The sequence below is a fragment of the Cetorhinus maximus genome, chromosome 5 (assembly GCF_964194155.1).
Source record: "Cetorhinus maximus chromosome 5, sCetMax3.hap1.1, whole genome shotgun sequence".
Lineage (NCBI taxonomy): Eukaryota > Metazoa > Chordata > Chondrichthyes > Lamniformes > Cetorhinidae > Cetorhinus > Cetorhinus maximus.
Genome location: NC_135883.1, coordinates 18,000,150 through 18,015,558, shown reverse-complemented (window position 1 = coordinate 18,015,558; position 15,409 = coordinate 18,000,150). Strand labels below are relative to the sequence as shown.

The 15,409-nt window shown below is 43.6% G+C and overlaps 1 protein-coding gene across 6 annotated transcripts in view; it reads right to left on the bottom strand.

Annotated features, from left to right (window-relative positions):
- Positions 1–15,409, bottom strand: part of klhl29 (kelch like family member 29) — a 529,985-nt gene that overhangs the window by 172,114 nt on the left and 342,462 nt on the right. For 4 of the 6 annotated variants that reach the window (XM_078541558.1, XM_078541553.1, XM_078541559.1 and 1 more), the window contains exons 4-5: positions 12,115–12,636; positions 7,701–7,778 (exon numbers count right to left, since the gene is read on the bottom strand). In XM_078541558.1, coding sequence (XP_078397684.1) covers positions 7,701–7,778; positions 12,115–12,636 — 600 coding nt within the window. The remainder of the gene's footprint in view (positions 1–7,700; positions 7,779–12,114; positions 12,637–15,409) is intronic. The other 2 variants (XM_078541555.1, XM_078541556.1) reach the window with 1 other exon arrangement.

The window sequence follows — 15,409 nt, the reverse complement described above, 5'->3', positions numbered from 1 at the left end:
GGCTTCATGGAGTCTCTGGAGTGATGGCTGCACAATTCTACCCCACCTTTCCTAGGGTGCTAGGCACCAGATTTTCTAGCTCAAGCAGATGCTGGAGATGCACCCACAGGGGTGCTCTCCTGCTAGGTCTATGCAAATTAAATGGCCTCTCAGTGCCAACACAAATCTCAGGATCATGGTCCATAGATTTACTGTCTCTGTACACTTATATTAAATACTGTACTATTTTGATCACTACACATTTTCATCTTTCATTTGCATTGGAGCTAAGCATTAGGTATTTAGTATAATTTCAGAAAGTTAAATTAATAATCAGACATACAGGGTTCTAACCAGCTGATATTTTCACTTCAAGTTAAAAAAGGCTGCACAAGTTCATTGTTGATTGCACAACTGTAAAAATGCATCAATTGACCTGATGCCTTTACATGTAATGGCACAATAATTAACTTGCAATTTCCAATTTTGTTTTGTTCAAACAGATGACATTTAAGTTATTTTTCTAATAGGAGGTACTAAGTGAGAAAGCTAATATACAGACTGATCTAATTAAAATTTGATTCTTCAGCCGTAAATACAGCCAGCACAGGAAAACAAGTCTTATCTTTCGCTGAACTCACATTTTCATTGAAAATACAAATTCAGTCTTGTGAAAGGCTTGGTAAAACAATCTGCAACTCTCTGATGCAATGTTTGAGAAGGTCATCCATTTACTTCAGAACTAGCTTCATCTGATATTTGTTTCAGCAGCCATTCTTTACACTTTACAGGTCATGTTCCAAAGAACTTCATCATTATAAAAGAACATACTGTGTGAGTTAAACTCATTTCGCTTTCAATTGAAGACTGCCAGCTGACTGTATAATAATTTCATTTAATGAGTTGTAACTTTAGGATTGCTCATCTTTGACAAATTGTAATCTGCTCCAACGACCAAACAAGGGCCTTAATTTATTACTGGAAGATATCTGGTTTGGCAGGCAACATCCAAGTTTTGACATGCAAGGAATTTATGATTTTATTACAGTTACTCAGTTTAAGACTTAGTTTGTACTGTGACATATTTTTGAGTGTGCAACAGTGCAGAGGTGATGGAACTCAGGAATCAGGTTCTAGTCTGACACAGGATCTCAGGAGTGATATAACTGCACAGTGGAGCGGAGCCACAAGTTAACAGTTTCACTGGAATTCCTGAGAACTTTTTAAAATTGACACCAAATTGTTTTAATGTTAGAAGACATTTGTATTGCCAAATGGTCTCTGTAAATTTTTGCCTAATAGGTTTTGTTTAATGCATAGCAAGGATTCTAACTTGCTTTGTAAATTCCCTTGTAAAGTTATGTAGAATAGTTAGTTAAATTAAGCAGCAGCTCTGCATTGCAGTTTTGTATAGGCTGGCTTGTGCTGGGTGATGTGTTCATAGATAATTGTAATGGTTATAACCTAATTGACCCTGATGGGGAGTTTAATGAGGCCTCAATGGATTGCTCTGGGGTCCAACCAAGAGGGTAAGATTAGAATATTAACATGTGCTCCAAAACCCTGTTTCATCATCTGATGGCAACCTACAAATGAACTTTAAACAAAACCAAAAACACAATTTTAAGTGATGTCTCTCTTCAAGTGAGTTCCACATGTGGTACAAACAAATCTACCAATTCTACTACAGTCAGCAGGACTTTGATGAGATGTACTGGATTTTAATCTCAAACCTGTATGTTGTTATCATTGCCAACACTTCTCTTGCTGGAAAAATGTATAAATCGAACAACCAGGGTGCCTGTTACATCTAGTGTCTTTGAATAGCCCTATCATTTATTTGTTTTTACTCGGCCCTCAAATATATTTATTGAAATGCCTGACATTTCTTTCCATATTCCTCGTTACCCTAACTGAATTTTCCATTATAGTTCTTCTAGTTTGTTTCTTAATTGCTTTTACTTTACTTTTGTACTCATCTCAATCCATTATCTGCTGATATTCGTTAGGGATAAATGCAGAATTGCCCATGCCACTCAGATCATGCGAATAAATTTTAAAAATATGCAGCCCTGAACCTCCTACGGGCTGGGGGGAACACTCTTTGTGCAAAATGATTTGGAGAGCAGGGGGGAAGTGGTAAACTGGCTGAGACCCACAAATATTGGCCCGGATTGTGTGGTCCCAATAGCAGGAACGCTGAGAAGTTCACTGCTATTGAGGGTCACAGTGACACTGCAATTTGCGGTAAGTTCATTTACACTGAAATCCAGAAGTTACAGTGTGCCTGATTGGGCTCTTCTTGCTCCTGTACAGTTCTGGTGTCCCTGAAGGATCTGTTCTTAGCCCCCTCCTATCTCTCGTGTTAGTATCAGTGTTAGTTTTCACATTCATGCTGATGGCACCCAGCTCCACCTCACCAACACCTCTCTCAACTCCTCCACTGTGGGTAAATTAGCAGATTGCTGATCGACACCCAATACTGGATGAGCAGAAATTTCCTCCAATTAAATATTGGTAAAAATGAAGCAATTGTTTTCAGTCCCCACTCCAAATTCCATTCCCTAGCAACTGACTCCATTCTTACCCTGGTAACAGGTTGGATTAAACCAGTCTGCTCGCAAACTTACTGTTACATTTGATCCTGAAATGAGCTTCTGACGTCAATTTCATGCATTCACTAAGGCCACCCATTTCCATATCCATAACATCACCCAACATTGCCCCGTCTCAGCTCATTGCTGCTGAAATCTTCATCCATGCCTTCATTACTCTAGAATTCACCATTCTAATGCACTACTGGTTGGTCTCCCATATTCTACCCTTTGTAAACTCTGCTGTTCGTGTCTTAACCCACGCTCGCTGACCTACATGGGTTCCCAGTCAAGCAACGCCTTAATTTTAAAATTCTCATCCTTGTTTTCAAATCCCTCCAAGGCCTCATCCCTCCTATCTGTGTAATCTCCTCCAGCTCCTCAATCTTCTAAGATATCTATGCTCCTCTAATTCTGGCTTCAAGCATCCAGATTTTAATCGCGCCACCTTTGCTGGCTGCACCTTTAGTTGCCTAGGGTCTCTGCTCTCAAATACCTTCCCTACACCTCTCTGCTTCTCTACCTCACTTTCCTCCTTTAAGACACTCCTTAAAACCTACTTCTTTGAACAAGGGAAGGGAGAGGGAGGTCAGAGGGAAGGGCAGGGGGGTAGCTTTCAGCACTCCCCCCCAGCCCACACCTTCCTGATGCCGGTTCCCTCGATCAGGCACTGAATGCCTTTTAATGAGAGATTCCACCACCATCACCCCCCCCAGCAAGGATTTGCTTTTCAGGCTTTCTGCGTGGTGACTCCCCCAACTGCCACTGATAAAGCCCTTAAGTGGGCATTAATTGCCCACTTAAGTGCCTCAGTTAGCATCTGGGCAGGTAGGTCATCCACAAGCCTTCCCACCCTGGACTTAATCGGACGAAAGTGGTAAGGCGATGGGGTCTCCACCCAGTACTCGATTAAATGCCCAACCACATGTTCCCCCTGTCTTACTGCCTGGGGGGTGTGGAGGGGTGGTGAGGACATTAAACTGTGCCCTGTGGACTCACCTTCAAATTGATCCGATGGCCCAATTGCCACTTTGGATTCATCAATTCTGGAAAACTATACTTCTGATGTAAATAAAACCACTTCAGTTTACAGTGTAGAATTGATCCATCGATCTGGATATTTACAGGGGTGGGTTATGTGAACAGGATGGGGTGAAATTCTGGATGGGAAACCCATAAGTTTGTATTTCCCTCCATGATGTGGCACAGCATGCGTCTTTTGTCATTGTCAGCTTCCCTGCCCATGGCCTTACTGACTGACTGCCTTGGCTTCCAGTCAGGTGGGGAGGGCACAGGAGCAGGCCACAGGAACGGGTAGATCCAAATCCTCAAAGCTGGGGAGAGGGGTGGATCCAATCCCTTTACCTTAGGGGCCTTTGATTAGGGGTGCTGTCAGATCGGGGAGAGAGCTTGGGAGGCTGGGGGGAAGGGGTGGGTGTGAGGTGTGGGGGGCAAGCACTCATGCTCCTTCCAATCCACAAGCCATGCAGTAAAGACTGCTACCTTCCTCCCAAAGTGAACCTTGCCTCCATTAAGCTTCCAGGTTTCCTGAGCACCGGGAAACCCAGCCCTGCAGTATAAAACCTGTAAAGCACGTTAAATCAGAGGGCTTGGTCTCATTAAAATATTAAAATTGCTAATCCACCTCTTGGGAGTGGATTGGCTGCCCACCCCTTGTCCCACCTCTGTTAAAACCTGGATGTTAGGCAGGTTGGAGGTAGATTGGGGTTGGGGTTCAGATTTTTAACGTTTTGACATCTGTCCTGACCCAACCACATTCATATTTGGCTGTTGAAATCCAGCTCACTAAGTCTGTTCTTGCTCTAGGACTGTAATCAAAAGTAAATCCCTCTGCCACACCTTCCTCTGCTTCAAATATTTATCCTACGTCCCTTTAAAAAGATGCAATGTTCTCAGTTTTAACCACATCCTGTGGCAAAATTTTCCATGCACCAACATTCCTCCTGTGTAAAGGAATATCTCTTTACTCTTTTCTTCATTCTTAGTGTCAATTTTAAACCGATGATCCTCTGGCCCCTATACTTATGGGGAGATGGGGAGTGTGCAGGGAGTCCAGGGAGTGTTGAAGAAGCCAGCAAGGCCAGTGATGCCCAGGTCCTGCTGAAATTAGCAGCTGAACCTCATTAAAATCTTTTGGATGAGTTTCAGAGATCCAGCATCTGACCAAGTGAAAGGCACGCTGAAACGCTCTGAGCTGCCAGGGTGTGGGCTGGAGGAGGGCGAGTGCTGAAGTCAGCGCAGGCACAAGGGAGTGCGGAAGGAAAGCTCCCTGAAGGCAGAGAGCTGCCTCGGGGAGCTGACAAATTAAAAATCAATAAAAACATAATGTAAAATCCAGAAACAATGTTCACGCGTCAGAATGATACGGATGTTGAAAATTCTGTCCACACATTTTTATTTTTAAAAAAATTAATCTCGGAAACCTCATCCCGCCCTTGGATGAGGTTTCCTTAAAAATGCAAAGGCCGCCTGACCGATTTGCCTGCCCGCCAACCGTAATGTTGGACGGGCAGCAAAAAATCCCCGCTAATTGAAACATTAATGGCCTTAATAGGCCTCTTAATTGTCGGCGGCTGCATTGCCAACACTCGCGTGCACCCGCCGACTGAACTATCGCACGAGTGCGCGATGACATCGGGACACTCGCCCGACATCATCGCGCACTATTTTACGCTCCAGTGTGTCGGGTACGCGCCCACACACCGAGGTCAAAATCCTGTCCTGTGTAGGGGCAGTTAAAATTGCCTGGGAGACTTACCCACTGACATCCTGCTCCCTTCCTGCAGTCTTCAATTTTAACTTGCTTTTCTGAGCAGATGGCAAGGGCATGCATCAGAAACTAGTGTGGTCCCTCCTTAAATGTGCTAAATTGGGCTCTGATAGCGCCTGACTGCTATTTTAACCAGTGGCTTGATTGAGGAAACTATTGCGGGGTTTTCCACCAAGTTAGGCTGCTGGGAAGCAGAGTCAGGACTAAAAAAGGCCTAAGGTAGTAGGTTTTTAAAAACTTGTTTGTTGGGAACCCTGTTACCTTTCCACCTCCACCAGATTAAGTCTGTGGCAGGAAGGCACGTGGATGGCCATCCTGCCCCGCTGCCGATTGAAGCCGTTAAGTAAGCAATTTAAGTCCAACTAGGGGCTTCATCCACTGCAGCTGGCATTCAACCAATGGCAGTGGACGAAACCTGTCAGGGTTGCTTGTGGGCTCCAAGAGTGGCTGGCGGGGTGGGGGGGGTTCATTCAAAGGCACTGACCGAGGAACCCAGCAACAAGAAGGGGAGGGCACTGAGAGCCAGCCCCCTGCTCTTGCTGCTGACTCCCACTGTCCCCCTCTCCAGCGACCACCCTCCTGTCATCACTCACCTGTGCTTGGGTTCATCCACCGATCCTAAGCCTCAGGTGATGTAGTACCAGCAGCAGCCACCGCCTCCGTGACGGTGCTGCCGTTCAATAAAGAGCTGCTGGCCTCTGATTGGCCGGTAGCTCTTGATGGGTGGGGCATCCACCCCCACAGTCCTTGATTCTGGGGAAGGCCCTCTGCTGTCTTGTTAAGTGCCTGATTGACACTTAATTTGGCAGGCCTTCCCCAAAGGAGGTGATGCAGGGCTCTCGCCAGCAGGTCGCCTCCATTAAATACCGCTCTGTTGCAACTGTCCTTATCCTGCCAGGGTGTCTGTAGCATTTTGTTTGATTGTTAACCCCATACTCAGCTGGTTCATTAACTTATTTCAGGCTATTTTATTTTAATCTTCCATTTGAATATCAATTCAGCTCACCTAGTTCACAAATGATCTTCAACATATTAGCATTTTGTCTCTTCTTTAACAACCTTTATTCCTACACTCTTGTACCATAATTTTTTCCTGATATCTGTCTCTAACACAAGCAGATCTTACTCTGAATACTCCTGGGATTCCATCATAGGCACTGATGAGATAGTAATTTAAAATTCTAAAATGGACAGACTAAACTGAAGAGGCTACTACTTCCTTAATATGGGCCTCTTATTAGATTGCCACAACTAGTGGGGACATTAGAAAAAGAGATCAGAAATGGAGTGAGAACCTTAGGCTGCTGATCACAGAACTGGCAATGCTTAAGTAAAGAAGCTGCCCTAAAGAACTTCTGGAGGGCTACATCACCTTCTTAGCAGGGTTAAGAGCAGCCTTTCTATGAAGGAATAATGATACTTCACAAAAAGGAAACTGCGCTTAAGCCCTGTTCACGTGTGACAATACATTGGACATATGTATATTATGCTGTGAGCCTGTAGATCCCAGTGGTAACTGAGAGCATAATTGCATTTTTGTGCCCTACTCCAGGTGAATAATTTTATAGCAGGACAGCAGATTTGGCTTTAAGTTTCTAAAAATATCTTAGCAGGTTTGAACTGCCCATTAACATAGTCACGGTTCATTTAGCGGGAAACTGAATTTTATTAACTCCAACTCATCATCACAGCAAAACTCTGAGCATGGACTTCTTAACTTCTTACCTGGAATAACCAAGGATGGAGGGGGGTGGGGGTGGGATGGGTGAAGTGGGGAGAAATAACTCGTAGGCAGATTTTCAATTCCAGGCCTGCTGTTCTCATGCCTGTATGGTCTAAAAGCAGCTTGGGAACCAATGGGAAGATTTTTTGCCTCCTGAACCCGGCAATTAATTGTGCTTGAATATGTAAGGACACCAAAATATTTTCATGCAGAACATGAGCAGCTATGAAAGCTAAATCTCTTTCCATCAAAACTCCTATACAGATGAATGTAAGAAACATAAGTTGGATTAGTGCTCAAGCACAGGGGGGCAGAATTCCACTTCTAACCTATTTTTCTGAGTTCCATCCAATCTTTACTGAGGATGTTATACTGGCAGCTGTTGTGCCTGTGCACTGGACAAAGGGCCGACCAAGGAGAAGAATCACTGGGTCTGAGGTGGGAAGTCATACCAATGAGGATCTGGCCACAGAACTTATCTATAGGCCATTTATGGCCACTTTGCCATTCAGTTACTCATGATGCTAATGGCTGACAACCTGAACCACCCAAGGTAAGCAATTTGTGGGAGGCTCAGTCTCCATTAGGCCCTGATCAGCTAAAGACACCTCACCTGTTTGAAGTTCTTCCGTGGTGTCAAGTCTGGGCTGAGCTTGGTCCATGGTGCTGACAGGGGACTCGCGTCGATCACCTCCAGAGATTTTCCAGGGCAAAGTCAAAAGACACAAATTACTCAGAGTTATTTTGTGATGAGGTCATTAAATTGTTGTCACATGATCAACTCCACATGTCTTAGCTAGAGATGAGCGACAAACTGCACTATACTGAAAACCATATTGAGCCATTTCTGGTAATTCACAAATAAGTCGATCAATTTAGGTTTGGATGAGTAATCCCCTTTAAAAAGTATATGATGTTCATCTGGGGGGGCGGGGAGGGAAGAGGACCTCCTTGTGAACCTGCTCCTGGGCCTGGCCAAGTTGGCCATCAACAGGTCCAGGCAGCGGGTGATCGAGGGGGTCTTGCAGTCCGTCTGTTTGCCCTTCTTCTGTGGCTACCTTCGCTGCCGGGTGTCCCTGGAGAAGGAGCACGTGGTGTCTGCTGGCCCCGTCGAGGCCTTCTGTATTCGGTAGGCACCGCGGGGACTGAGATTTTTTATTCACCCCTTTAATCACACTTTGGTTTAAAGTTTGTAAGTTTCCTTTAAATTTTGTATTTTGTTTTTGCAGTTTCCCTTTGAGGGGCTGCCTTTTATTTTGTCCCTTGGTTTGTTAATTTAATTTATTTGTTTTATAACAAAAGAGTTACAAAGGGCAAAGCCTCACTATTATCTTTGCCACAGAAATTAACTCCCCACTGTTATGACAAGTGGCTGAAAGCACACAAATAAGACTCAGCTGATACACCAAGAAAAAATTAACTTTTTTAATGCATTCAAAAATCATATCTGTTCTCAAAGAAATGGGCTGTGATTCGCAATGGACTATGGTCAGTTTATTTGATCTTAACCAGCAATCTCATGGTGAGTCATAATCCATATTTCATGTCAGAATGGATGAAATGATGTTGGGGTGGGGGAGGGGGAATAGAAAGTAAGTGAAGAAATACACTTAACCCTTCCCTGTTAGTGCAAGACAAAGGTGGATAATTTAATTGTTGACAGTTCAGCGGAGGGGCAAAAACAAATCCTCTAGTGGTACAGTGACAAGCATATACTTGATTACTGGAATCTAGTAAATGGGGTGTACCTGGCAACCCAATTTCAACTTTGAACCGGATTGCTTCTCCTAACATCAAAGATGAAGCTTATACATTAGGCTCTGTTGAGCAACATTAAATGTGGAATACAAAAAGGGGATACTCTAAGCTGAAGCCAGGTGAAGACATTATTATGGGACTAATTTTCTTGACCCATTCTCCTCCTGCCCCAATACTGCAGAAAAGCAGCATCCAGCCTAAGGAGTGCCACTGTTTCCCATTTCAGATAATTATCCTACTAGGTGCATCCCACTACCAGGCCCACCCTCTGGATGAGTCTTGCCTGCAAAAACAGCAAGAATTTAAAGCACAGCCGTAGGTTTCACAAGGCCACAGCTGCGCATTGTTATTCTGAGATTGAGGCCTTCTGTCAGCTAGTGGAGAACCTAAGTAGTGTAACTCATCCCGCTTAGGTATTAAACTACAATTAATATATGTACACTTCTACATGTCCCTGGCACCATTACTGACCTTCCAGCATGTGGTGACCCAAGAGAAGTCCATAGTGTCAGGTTTCATTAAGCATTCTTGTGCTGGAGGGACTTGGGTGTGGAATCTCAGGAAGGTAAGGTCTGTGACCAGCAATGTTTTCTCCTGCCCTGTTTACATACCAGTGATTGGCTAACCCCTGCAGTAAGTGCAGGACCCACCCCATTCCTTCGGGAAGCCCTGGAACAAACCCTGACCATATAGGAGACAAGGGCCTAGCAAAACGAATTGCCATTCCTTTATCCTGACCTTCGCCCTTGAGGACATGTGAATTCCCCAAGAGAAAAAGTCACAAAAATTGGTCACATCAACTTCCATACTTCTTCATGAACATGTGATAATTGTTGTCCTAGTTGGCAGGCCAACCATTTCACTGAATGTGTTCAAAAGGTTATCTTATTCTAATGCATTTGCTTTAAATTATTTATGTGATTTTGATACAAACTCTTGAGGTGCAGACCAAAATATTATTAAAGGATTATTCCTTTAATACATTTATAACTTCTAAAATCAAACAAGATGGAGTATAGTCAGCAGTGAGATCAGTCTCTGTGAACAATGATTTTCCCTGTGTCTCTCACTTCATTTCACTTGAATTCAATAGCTCTCACAAATCCTCACACTTGGCGACTTCAACAGACACACCTATGGTTTTTTTGGCATCCAGTGTTCCACGTTATACAACTGCCTATTATAGTTTATTTCACCAGAAATTTATATTTTAACTGCAAAACAGCCAAACCTTCTGATAATATTGTGAAATATTTTTGCCAAAACTGCATAAATAAGATTTATTTTGGCATTGCAGTGGTTAAGATTGCTCCAATAAATGATTTATGGGCTACAAATTATACTATGCATGTCATGAACACTTAATGTATTTCCTATAAAATAAGATTACTTGGTTTAAAACCAATAGGTTAATACCTTGGTAATAATAGCAGAAGAATGTCACTCAAATGCATTAGACATCTATCGTATGTTAATACTATAACAGCAATGATTAGATTTATGGCTTTGCTTCATTGACTTAAGGAAAGAGAGTGCTTTAAAAACTGAAAACTGATAACAGTATAATGATTTTTATATTCTCCCTTCTTCCTTTCCACACTCCTATGTATCAAAAATTAGTTCTTGTTTATATTATCCAAACACCAGACCACAATTATTTGTAATATAACCCAATCACTGCCTAACCAAACTGCAGCTATTGTTTATACAAAATTAGAACAAATCACCCATCACTCCTGCCCTTGGCTTCCAGTCCCCCAAACTCCCAATTTAATATCTCATCTTGAGTTTTAAATGCTTTCATTACCTTTTCCCTCTGTATCTCTGTAAACTCCTTTAGGCCTACAGCCACTCAACCTCCTCCCAAACCCTTCATTTCTCTTAATCTAGTCTCTTGCACATCCACTTCTCTCTTTGCCCTATTGCTTGTGGCTGTGTCTTCAGCTGCCAAGAAGCCATGCACTGGACTTACCCGCCTAAAACCCTGCATCCCTCTTCTATCTTGCTTTACAACCCTCAGTAAAAATCACCACTATGGCCAATTCTTTAACCACCCTTGCTAATGTTTCTTGCTAAAGCATTTATTTATTTCTGAAGCACCTTGGGGCATTCTTTTTATATTAGCAGTACTATATGAATGCAAATTAACTCTTATTTTTAATCCCATAAATAATTGAGAATAGTAAAAATAACTAATTTCCTATTGGACAGATGGAGGAAAAGCTTCCAACTGATCCAACTCAAAAGTATTATATTGTACATATAGCGAAGGATTAACATGAATGTGTAAATAGGTCATTTTAGGCCTCAATTATTTTAAGTCAAGCTTTTGTTGCGTTGTATATTAAACTTTTAATACAAGTCAAATAAAGGTGTTTCAATAGTGACAGTAAATGCTGGAAGTCCACAGCATTTTAAGATAAACTGACATTTCGGATTTGAAAAAATCATATTTCTATTTCAGATTTTGATTGACTGGCTGTACATCCCTCCCACCTTTTGTTTTTAATTCCAGATTTCCAGCATTATTGTTTCTTCTTTTTATCTCTGCAAAGTGAATTTTATTTTGTTTTTTATGCAGCAGATACATTCCATTTGCCTTTGACTGTCTTCTTTATGAATTTATAAAGACCTACACTGAAAATTCATAATTTAGAGTGTGCAAGAGGTTTTTTTCTCTATTGAAGTTTTGCTGCTTCAGATTCAATTCCTTGATGAACACTTGACCTTAATGCAAATTACAAAGGACTCAACAGTCTTCCATGCAGCCAATTAAGTTCTATATGTAAATAAGCAGTGAATAGTGTAACAGATAAGCACTTGTAGGTCACTGATGCTATTCATGAATTCCAGTTACAAAACTTAGGATGATTTAGGATAATAAACTGTGCAGCCACAAAGACAATTCATTAAAAATTGCAAAATATCACCATTGTCCTTCCTGGGTAATAAGATCTGGTATTTCACAAATGATACCTCTTGCCAATTATCTCAAATACCTGCTGAATAATTTGATTGATACAGGAAGGAATGATTATATTTAGGAGACATTTATTAAAGCTGCTCTAGAAACATTGCTTAAAAGAATAGTATAATCGTCTCAAAAATGGTTTAAGAGCCATAAGTACAGACAGTTGCGTAAAACCCAATGTCTAAACTATCAACTTCTTCTACAAGTCTGTAGACCATGATGTCCCAAGTCAAAAAGTGCATCAATGAAACATGGATAAAGACTGAAATAGACAAATAAAGCATCTAAATGGACCTACCTTTCGGGTGCCAAGGGTCCATAAACTCATACTTTCCCATCCCAACAGTCCGTAACATCTGCAAACCATTTCTGTTCTCTTCAATTTGTGGTGGATTTAAAGGAAGATGGGGAACAACCTGCTCATTGACTCCTTGAGCATTACTAGGAAGAGCAGCTGAGGGCACAGCAGATGGATGCAGAATGGGACAACTCATGTGACCATTCCCTACTGTGCTTGGGGCAGGCTGAGTCACCTGACCCACCCCAGTGAGAGGGGACATGGTAATCGGCTGACTAGTTGTGTACAAAGGCTGACTCTGCAGATTAACAACCATGTTGGTTAAAGGCTGTGAAGGATGTTGTACTTGATAATGTGCTGTCATAAGTGGAAGTTGAGGGGGAACTGGAGGTGGCATTGTGGGTGTAACTCCGATCACTGGACCTTGAACATTGAATGCTGGTGGTTGCGTCATCCCATACGTGGGAGGTATGAGGGCAGGCTGGCCCACTGCTGCAACTGGAGGGACCCACGATGTTGGACCTGACATTTAAACAAAAAAATAATTAAGATATTAATTATCCTCTCTACAAAATTCATATAATTCTATGGTCACGTCCATTAACTGGAATCTATGTGGTTGCTCAACAATATTCAAACACATGTTACCTGATGTTTCAAAAGGACATCATGAAATTTTTAATATTCATTTCTGCCATAAAAAATGCTTATAATTTGTTGGGCTGTTCCTCAGAATCTATAATGAGATGGAGAGAGACATACAGAAAGAGAAAGACAGACAGACAGATAGAGAGAGAGAGTGTAAATGTTTCTTGGTGTGTTTGTCTGTGTGTGCATGTCTTACAGTGTGTGTGTGTGTGTGTCAGGGGACAGGGATGATTAGAAAGTGAGAGATGGAGTGTAGGTGACATGGTGGAGTGGGTGTGGCTGTTGAATACCCTCATCCCATGAAAGTCATAGTTTTGTCGGTATGGATCTATGTTAAAAACATAAATGCTAAATAGAGAGTGTTGCACACTGTCAATAAAATTCCACTTTCCATAAAGCAATCTTAATGGTATAGAACCTAGGAACATGCAACCCCACACACTCCAAAGATTGGAGTACAATTTTCAATGTCACATTAATGTGCGGTTTACAATGTGAACTTTTTGACTGTTTCCCCATGGGCACACAGGTCAAAAAAAAAGGAGTAGACAGAATAATGTGCTCTCATGTATCTATTCCTGTAATGGTTTGAAGGTATTTCCCTTATTCTCCAAATCACATTTCAAAGTGCCATTTACTACAGAGGCTAAAATATTTTCTACGGATTCTTCTGATCTGGAGCCAGCTATTTAAGAGCAGTCGTATCACACATTCTAACACTTTGTGCCTATCCATAAAAACTGGTTGCAAAAATTCTATCAAAACATGGCACATGGTCTGCAGAACATTCAAGTTCAATCATGCCAGAGGCCATAGTACTAATGAAACTTCCCAGTGCTAATAAAATTTAATTTTCAAGGCATTAGATAGTTTACAATAAAGCTATGCTGTGACACTGTGGGCAGAATCATCCCAGATTTACACTAAGTGTGGTAGCGGGCAGGAAAAAGAACATTTTCCCCGCTGGCTGCAATGGTGGGTTCTTGCGCCATAGTGTCCCAATCCCGCCACATTAATCATGCATTCCCGGGAACCATGCCGTTTCAATGGCAAGTGGACTCTCATTCACCTGCCACGCCATCACCTTGCTGCATCATCACGCCAGATACCATACTTAAAGTACAGCTGCGCGCACACCTCCCAGTGCTGCTGCACAGGAGACATGGCCCCGAAAGGCAAGAAGACTGCAGCCTCCCGTCCCTCGAGTGCCTTTTGGATGCAGTGGAGGCCTGTTGTGATGTCCTCTACCCCTGCTCTGGCTGCAGGAGGGGCAGCACAAATCCAGCATGGGAGATGGTGGCAGCGGTGGTCAACATCAATGCCCTACAAAAATGGACAGCCACCCAGTGCCACTACAGGATAAATGGTCTCATTCATTCTGCCAGGGTAAGTTACACTTCTCATCACTCTCAACTCACACACTCACAAATCCAACACACACCCACAGTGATCTCACACCTCAAGGGACAACACCACTTAACTCTCACGTGTACCTTCACATCTCCATCGGGCTCATATCCTCTGGAGCTTGCGTCATCATCCCATCCATGGCTCCGCTCACCACACAAACATTCCATGCAGTGCCATGTGTCCTGCTCACACTGTCTCCATCTGTTTTCATGCAGGAGAAGCCTGCTCACAACAACAGGGAGAGGTCCTGGACTTGGGGTGGAGTGGCTCACATTAGGCCCCTCGCTCACTTTGACGAGTGTGCCATCACGCTGACTGGTGAGGATATGGACCGTGCCAGGGGCGATGGTGAGGTCGGCGGTGAACCCTCATGAGGATCCTGCACCACATCATCCCTCTCTCAACGCAGCTGTGAGTGGTCACTCTCCTGCTTTTGACTGTGTTGCCATGTGCTAGTCATCTCTATTTTGGTTCACAGGGAGCTCTGCCAAGCGACCAACACCCTAAGCCAGCCAGTCCCTCAGCTCCATCCACGTCCTCACCTCCAACCAAGAGAACTCCTCCTCTATTGAAGAGCTGGAAATAATCAGCGTGGAAGACCCGTCACAGCGCTTACCCATACCCTGCACCAGCGCACACACCTCGGTGAGACCTAGATCTAGAGCAGGCTCGGGTTCAAAATCTGGTGGTCACCGCACAGACACGTGTCCGCAGCAGGAGGAGGCAAGTTCAGCCAAGTTCCGTGGCACTCGGAGGACTGCTGAGGAAAAGGCATCTGTGAGGTTCAAGTCAGATGGCAAGCTTCTGGGTTTGGCCTTTCAACTCATCGTGGAGAGTCAGCAGAAGGCGGGGGAACATCATGCAGAGCTGTTGGAAGCCCTCAACAGAGTGGCTCGCAAGTTAGAGGAGTGTATCCGCCTGCTCTCTGATGAAGTGGTGCTCACATGTGCTCGTATAGAGGTCTCCATGGGGAGGATGGTGGATGCCATGGAGACCCTGCTCTAGCAGAATGCAGAGATGTGTGCAAACCTGCACTCCACTGCGGTAGCCATGGGTGAGTTCCTGCAGTGGTGACGCGAGAGGGAGACGGGGCACCTTGACATCTGCTGAGGTGCTCCTTCCCCTCAAGAAGTCAGGCTGGGGCGCTCCTTCCCCTCAAGAAGTCAGGCTGGGGCCCCTGGGCACCCGAAGGGAGGAGAAGCGGCACCTGGACTCCCCTCGGTTGTCCACTCAGGAA